This window comes from Branchiostoma floridae, chromosome 8 (assembly GCF_000003815.2).
Source record: "Branchiostoma floridae strain S238N-H82 chromosome 8, Bfl_VNyyK, whole genome shotgun sequence".
Lineage (NCBI taxonomy): Eukaryota > Metazoa > Chordata > Leptocardii > Amphioxiformes > Branchiostomatidae > Branchiostoma > Branchiostoma floridae.
The window spans coordinates 17,516,046-17,522,952 of record NC_049986.1 but is presented as its reverse complement, the minus strand read 5'-3'; the positions used below and the strand labels follow the sequence as shown (position 1 = coordinate 17,522,952).

Below are 6,907 nucleotides of genomic sequence, written 5' to 3'. Positions count from 1 at the left end.
GCACATCGTGATGGGCTTGATGGGAGCTGGGAATGGTTGTCAACAAATCAAATATCCTCTAATACATAGGCGTGTCTGTCTGTATTATGTAGCAGGTAGCATCACTTTTCTGCGGTTAGTTATAATGTTACATTGAAAGACTTCTCATGTCTAGCCTGTTCTGCCGATCCGCTTTTCTTCTGCGCTCTACGCTCATTATTTGAGCTGACTGTACAGTGTGCACATCTTACTCCGGGTGATGTTTGAAGCATAGAGACATCTCATAGAGGATCGTATTAATGGTAACGTTACTTTGTACTTTGCATCTAATGCACTTCGGTGACATTCAGTGTGGTGTAGATAGTTGTCGTTCTTACAATATAACGATTTTGTTTGTACCTTTTAACAAGACGCCTGTTAGAAGTAAAGAACAGTGGGAAAAACAATGTTACTTATTGGTATTCAGCTGCATTTCCCCATTCATCTGCATAGCAAGGCAAAAATGTGTATTTCCCCTAAAGACCTCAAACGCTATCAACATACCATATTTGGACATTTTGACGGTTAGAATTCTAAACGTCCCCCCGTCGTCCAGCTGTAGCTCGGTGAAAAAGGAGCCGATCCTGAAGTCCTGGGCGATCCGTACCAGGGTGAACATGGACCCTGGCCAGTACGTCTGTGGGAAGATGGACTCTCGTGTTGCCCAAAGGTCGTCGTTGAAACGTTCATAATTCAGGCCGATGTTCGTCTCCTGGTGAGTTGATATATGCCCCAAATATTCTGTCATACGCAATTCACTGTACACAAGGCTATCAGGGGATTTGCCTCAATGGACTTAGATAGTAAATCTAAATACATTATGACATGTGACAATCCCTGTATGGTAAACATAGGAAAATATATCAAAGAATGTCTAGACGCTAGAAATACCTCCGATGATTGTAAAAGACCATTTTCATCTTAAACTATGTAACCAGTTACCTGCAACTCAGGGGTTTACGGAAAAGGCTGAGCCCTGCAGCTGGGCTGGCTACCCTGCCAGGCTATCCTTTTTTGGCCCCAAGGGTAAGAATGGGGGTTCGGCCTCAAATGGAATATTTTTAGCTAAAACTGGGTAAATGACAAATTCCTGCTAAGCTTGCACTGGAAATTGCTTTCTATCCCGAGAAACGAAAAGAGATTTTTTTTATTGTAACCGAAATATATGCCGATGATGTCGTACGCTTGAAATTTGACTGAACACGGCACAATTTGCAATGGTGACAGGTAAATGTGATCACGTTCATATCATAGGTCTTACTTTTCCAGAGTAGGGAAACTAGCGTGTCGGCTGCGATGTCGTATACATACAAGCTATTATAGAATATGCAAATTAGAATAATTGAAAATGAAGCTTTATAAAACAGAACGTCTGCCTACCCTTCCGAATGAAATTCTCTGCGGGGGGTGTTCAGTCACGCATTTCAAGTAGGTCGGTCCCGAGAAAAAGTCGATGCACGGATACTCGTTCACCAACGTCACATCTGGCTGGGCGTCTGAAAAAGTGTATAGGATAGAATATAAAGGCATCATTCATACATTTTTGTAGCATCTTACTACCAACATGTCTCACAAGGGTTGTCACATTTTCTACGACCTTTAGTCCAAGTTGGCGATCTGAATTTAGAAATCGCCTGATAGTCGAGTGTATTTTAAGGCCCTTGTCAGCCCCTTGCGTGTAACGAACTAACAGTTATCTGTCATTTTGATACACCGTCATTTAGTCTTTCAAAACCCCTCAGCCATAGCAGGCCATAGTTCAAACCGTAGTTCAAACTATACAAAAGAGCGCTAAATGGCAATTGCTCAATCAACTGGATATGATGTTGGAAATGGTCATACGTTTCAGACAACATCCAACACAGTGTCACCGAAAGATAACGCATGTTATCTGAAACATCTGAACGTTTCCAAAATCATATCCAGTTGATTAAGCAATTGCCATTAGGCGTATATTATTACTTGGATGTCTAGCCTTCATCATTGCGTACAAAAGAACCTTAAATTTGACCCATTTTCAGAGGACCTCATACAGGAAATTAGCACACAAGTGGGACAACATGTCTACTTCACATTTCTGCATTTTACCGCTACATCCGGACTTCTATTGCTTTTGCCAAGCTGTAAGTATAATCTGGAACGCCAAGGCCATGTTTGAAAAGTTCAGCTGCAAATGAAGAGGCGCGGGGAATGAAAGATCTATCATTTATTATCCCTTTTCGGAATATCAGTCCACTTGCTTCAATTGTTCAGATTCGCAACATAACGAGGATTTTCCTGCTCGTATTGCCTCTCGAGAACGGGTCTTCGAGTGTGCCTCACCATCATGAGGTGGGGTGATGAATTCCAGGTGTATTGTACAGGGAACAGGATATAGCACAGGAGGCCGGCTGCTCGATGGTTGCCGGAGTGGTAATTGATACCCTTTGATCAAAGAGAACACCGACTTTCTAGCTGATGGAGTGGCAATGTTAGGCCGGGGTCGGAACTTCATGTCTTAGATTATGTTACATTCATGGGCACTTTAGCGCTAAAAACCCAGTCATTTTCGACTAATAGATCAAGTTGGCGTCGGCAGTGACAGACACACAATTCGCCCACGCCACAAAAAATGCAGACACTACCCACAGTAAGGCTCCGACAAGATCTCTTACACCGACAACGAGGATTATCGGGATTATGTCGTTCATAGTGTCTAGGTCACGTGATTCATATTATGTTCTGGAAGAGTCCAAAAGTACGGCTCGGGTCAAATCTGACTTTTGTGCGCCATCATATCTAGGCAGGTGGCCAACAGGTGGCCCTTTTTGGCTGTTCAACTACCATGTAAAGTCGCCGCAAAATTGTTCAACACACGTTGAAATCGATATCAAGAAACAAAATATCGTTGTTTTTCTCCAAGCAAGCGATTCTACCCCAACACTCCATCCCTTCATGGCGGTAAACATCCGGGTACTATAACATAGACATGGCGGCTGGCAAATCTTTAAAGCGCATGCGTACATCTCTAGATCTTCTCCAGAACGAGGGCGTGAGAGCAGTCTACACCATGAAGTTATCAGAGCCTAAAGTTGTCACAGGAAGCAGCGATTTTTACAGAATAACGGTTGTGTCAATAATAACATAAAACAATATACATATATTGCGCTTATTTTCTGCATACGAAAAAAGGAAAAAGGAACATAGTACATTGTCATAGGGGGCATGTTTTGACATTGTACAATGTCAATGACCCTTTTAAGTCATAATGCATAATGTATTATGTCTATGAGCCGTTGTAATTTTCCAATCTTTGTCGCCGCACGATGTTTACATGTAATGATACCTACAGGTTGTGTTCTGGTAAAATCGGTTGAAAGCACAGACTAAGATTCACCATTACATAGGAACAGTCTATTGAAGCTTCGACACGATTCTGTGTTTAGAGACATCGCGTCAGCCATTTAGTCCTCACAACGTACCCCGTCAATTTCAAGATGTAACCAATGAGCTTTTTTAATGTGTTGAATAAAAAAATATTACTAACTACGAATCCTCAATTTGTTGCATAACCAAGCTCAGCTTAATGATTATAGAAGAATGTAAGATAGTACACGATTGTGTCCATGTCATATGGCTTCGTAATGACGTCAAGAAACTATCGGCTATTGTGTCGACACGTGGCTTAGATAATCCTCACTCATTGAAGTAAATCATTTCACTTAAGTACATGGATAAAATCCACAGTAGAATTCATAACAAGTTATATTTAACCATCTATTGCCTTCTTGAAAAGGTATCATCTGGTAATTCAATGGTAACAAAGTTCTTAACCCACAACCATCGGAAATCTATCTGTCAACCGTTAGTAGAAAGACTATTGAAAAGTTGACAGATTGATACCTCATGGTTCTGTGTAACCATTTATTTCGTTGAAAAAAATAAAGACATAGTAGACAAGAAGAAAATGACCGAAAAATTGTCTTAATCCTACTTCGAATTGGATACAAAACTGGTGATATAAAGAAGAGGGGGAGATTTTTTTTAGCTGATTTGTCGCGCTAACGACTAACATATAGCATGCATAGTGCGAGTGTTAGCTATTCCTCCATACTTATTGTAAGATTTATACCCAATTTGTATTGCCAAGGCATTTGGAAATCTTTTGTGGCTCATGATATCTTCATCGTCTAGATCTAGGTTGGTTTACCAGAGGATCTTTAGCAAAAAGTTTTAAGTCACCTAGTTTTACTTCTTAAGCAAATTATACTCTTCATTCCGGTATGATATGTACCTGATGTGAGCTGCCGCAGTAATAAGTAGACAGTCGTAGAAGTATTGATCCATCTTCATTTGCAACTTAACAGTTTCTTTCTTTGAACCTTAAAAGTTTGTTTATTCAGGAGAAGCTCGAATCGGCGCTTTGCATTGAGGTCATGAGGGAAGAGGTAAGGGGCAGACAAAATATATCACAGAGATGCCGTTAACAACATCTCAAGTCCTAATGATACACATAATTCACAGAACTGCACCGAGGTCTGCATGGGGATTTCTGAATGATCATTCGTATTCATTACTAGTTCTTTACCAGTTCATTCGCTGTCCCTGGCCTACAGTTTGAAAGTACAGTATCGACGCGTCAGTCTATCAGATATCATTTTACAAAAAGCTTAAATATCAATAACAATTAAGAACAGGGCGAAAATTGTGGAAGGTGCTGAAGATCTTTTTGGTGCTTTACGATTATCTTAAAATCCTAAATTTTTTTCATTATTGCCAAATCTATGATATGTTTATAGTTATCACCACTTGAAAGCGCGCGACAAAATGGCGCATGGAGGCTTGAAGCGCCATACCCGTCCTGTATTGATCTTTACAAAACGCTACATTGTCTTGATCATCATCACAACAACAGTGTGATAGCACAAATATAAACATTTTCTGCAGATATAGTGGACTTTTATGCTGTAGCTATGACACTCGATTTGTGAAAACACAGTTGGAACTTGGAAAGAAGTGGTGATTCACAAGTATTTAGTCACCGGATGGGCGTCCTTGACGCAGGAAAAATGCACCATGTTTTCAGAGTAGTCGTACTCTGTAAAATAGTCGCCACAATCTTTGCCTTAGCATTCAATGTTGCTCTAGTACTTCACGTTAATACATCATAATGTCTTTATGTCTTAAACGTCATTGTTATCAGTGATTTGCTGCCAGATTTTGGCGTCAAAGAAACCAAACAAAGCAACTTTGAGAAACGACTGTGCTGCCGGAAGTGGCCATGTTCAGCACGGTCCGGTGCGTCAGAAAACAAGTCGTACTAAGGCAAATAAAACCAAAAGCGAGGTTCGCTTTGCTCACCTGCAGTGTGATGGGTGGTCAGCCCGCAGATAATTAGCACCAGTATTCTCCATCTTGGGGTCATCTCTGCTACGTAACGCCGTCTACATCTGCTGCACAACTGCGAAAACACGGTGCCGGCGGCCATTATATTGTGGTGGCGGAGACTGCCGTCAGTCTCTTGATCCGAGAGAGCGTTCCGCGCGGTGGCCACACGATGGAGCGTGAGCATCTATCCAAACGTTTCAAGTCAGCTCTTCAGTTGGAGGCCGACAATGGCGCGGGGTACGCCGCTGTAGTCTCTATCGGACTCCAGTGGTGGGTGAAAAGATAGTTCAAATCGGCCAAAAGACAAAGTGGTATACCAGAGGAAGTGGTCGACAAGAGGAGTTCAGTTCCCGTAGATTGGAAACTGAATTCCTCCGTCTGGCTAAGTCATCTGGCATATTGGTCTGTCTATTTGGCAATCTGAAGTATTTTTTTCACCGACCTGTGGAGTCTGGTAGAGACTAACGCCACATCAGTGGCAGTGGAAACGATCACTTCATGACTAACCCACAGGCCAGATGTAAGAGCTGTGACCCGCTAGTTATGACTGGTCAGCTTGAAGGAAGTATAAATTTGCAAGCTGATAAAGCCAAAGGGGCTATTTTGTTGATTTTAGCGGACCTTTGTGATTCTAGACCTTTTGATAATGGTTACTAACGCTTCGTTCTCGTGGTTGAAACGCAGAAAAGGCTGCAAATACCAACAGAATATCCCCGATCGCTTTATCTGCTTGAAAGCTACTAGTCTCTAGGAAATCTGATACATCGCTTTGACCGCTCACTCAGATATAGATGGTCTTGATGTACAGTTCTTTCTTCCCGTCCGGAAAGTGGAAAACCAAATAAGTGATGATGGTCTCAACAATATGTTTTTCAGACAAAAGCGATAGGTGGTGAGGTTAAGTAACTGTATTGGTCATCACGGCGACATGCTTAACCAACTTTCCGCGACTCATTACCAGTTAAGAGGGGGCCAGTGAAAAGTCGATGCCAAAAGGCTACCATAGCTAGGAGAAAGATGTTCTAAACCAAAGCACCAAAGAAGCTACCAAAGCACCAAAGAAGCTACGAGATAGGCATTCAAGTTGTGGACATTGATTGGATGCAATCTCGACAGACGATGATTTGTAGGGCTTCGGTCTTCAAGAATAAAACAGCATTAGGTGTTCCTCAAGGAACCGTCCTTGGACCTTTCGGAGAATGTAGGAGAATGACCTACCAGACCAGCTTCGGTCATTTAGTCCTTTCGTCTTCATACAAGAATAATATGTTTTGTTCATGTATGATATATATCATAATCATCATCATGTGACTATAAATACCAACAAGCTGGTACAAATCCCACTGGATGTTACATCAGAGTAACGTGACATAGTTTCAGACTGGTATCAATGAGCACTTCACAGATATCAAGCACGCTACGCTTAAGTAAATGGTCCGTCTGCAAAAAAAGTGGCTGCCCCGTGCTACAGTGATCATGGGCACGTGGTGAGAACCTTTTGCCCAGTCAGACTGAAAATCGT

The 6,907-nt window shown here is 41.8% G+C and overlaps 1 protein-coding gene across 1 annotated transcript in view; it reads right to left on the bottom strand.

Moving 5' to 3' along the window:
* LOC118421835 (multiple epidermal growth factor-like domains protein 6) overlaps nt 1–5,642 on the bottom strand; it is an 11,630-nt gene extending 5,988 nt beyond the window's left edge. Inside the window, exons 1-4 of the mRNA XM_035829337.1 lie at nt 5,359–5,642; nt 1,399–1,514; nt 523–730; nt 5–26 (exon numbers count right to left, since the gene is read on the bottom strand). Coding sequence (XP_035685230.1) covers nt 5–26; nt 523–730; nt 1,399–1,514; nt 5,359–5,569 — 557 coding nt within the window. The 5' untranslated portion in view covers nt 5,570–5,642. The remainder of the gene's footprint in view (nt 1–4; nt 27–522; nt 731–1,398; nt 1,515–5,358) is intronic.
* Between the last annotated feature and the right edge of the window lie 1,265 nt (nt 5,643–6,907).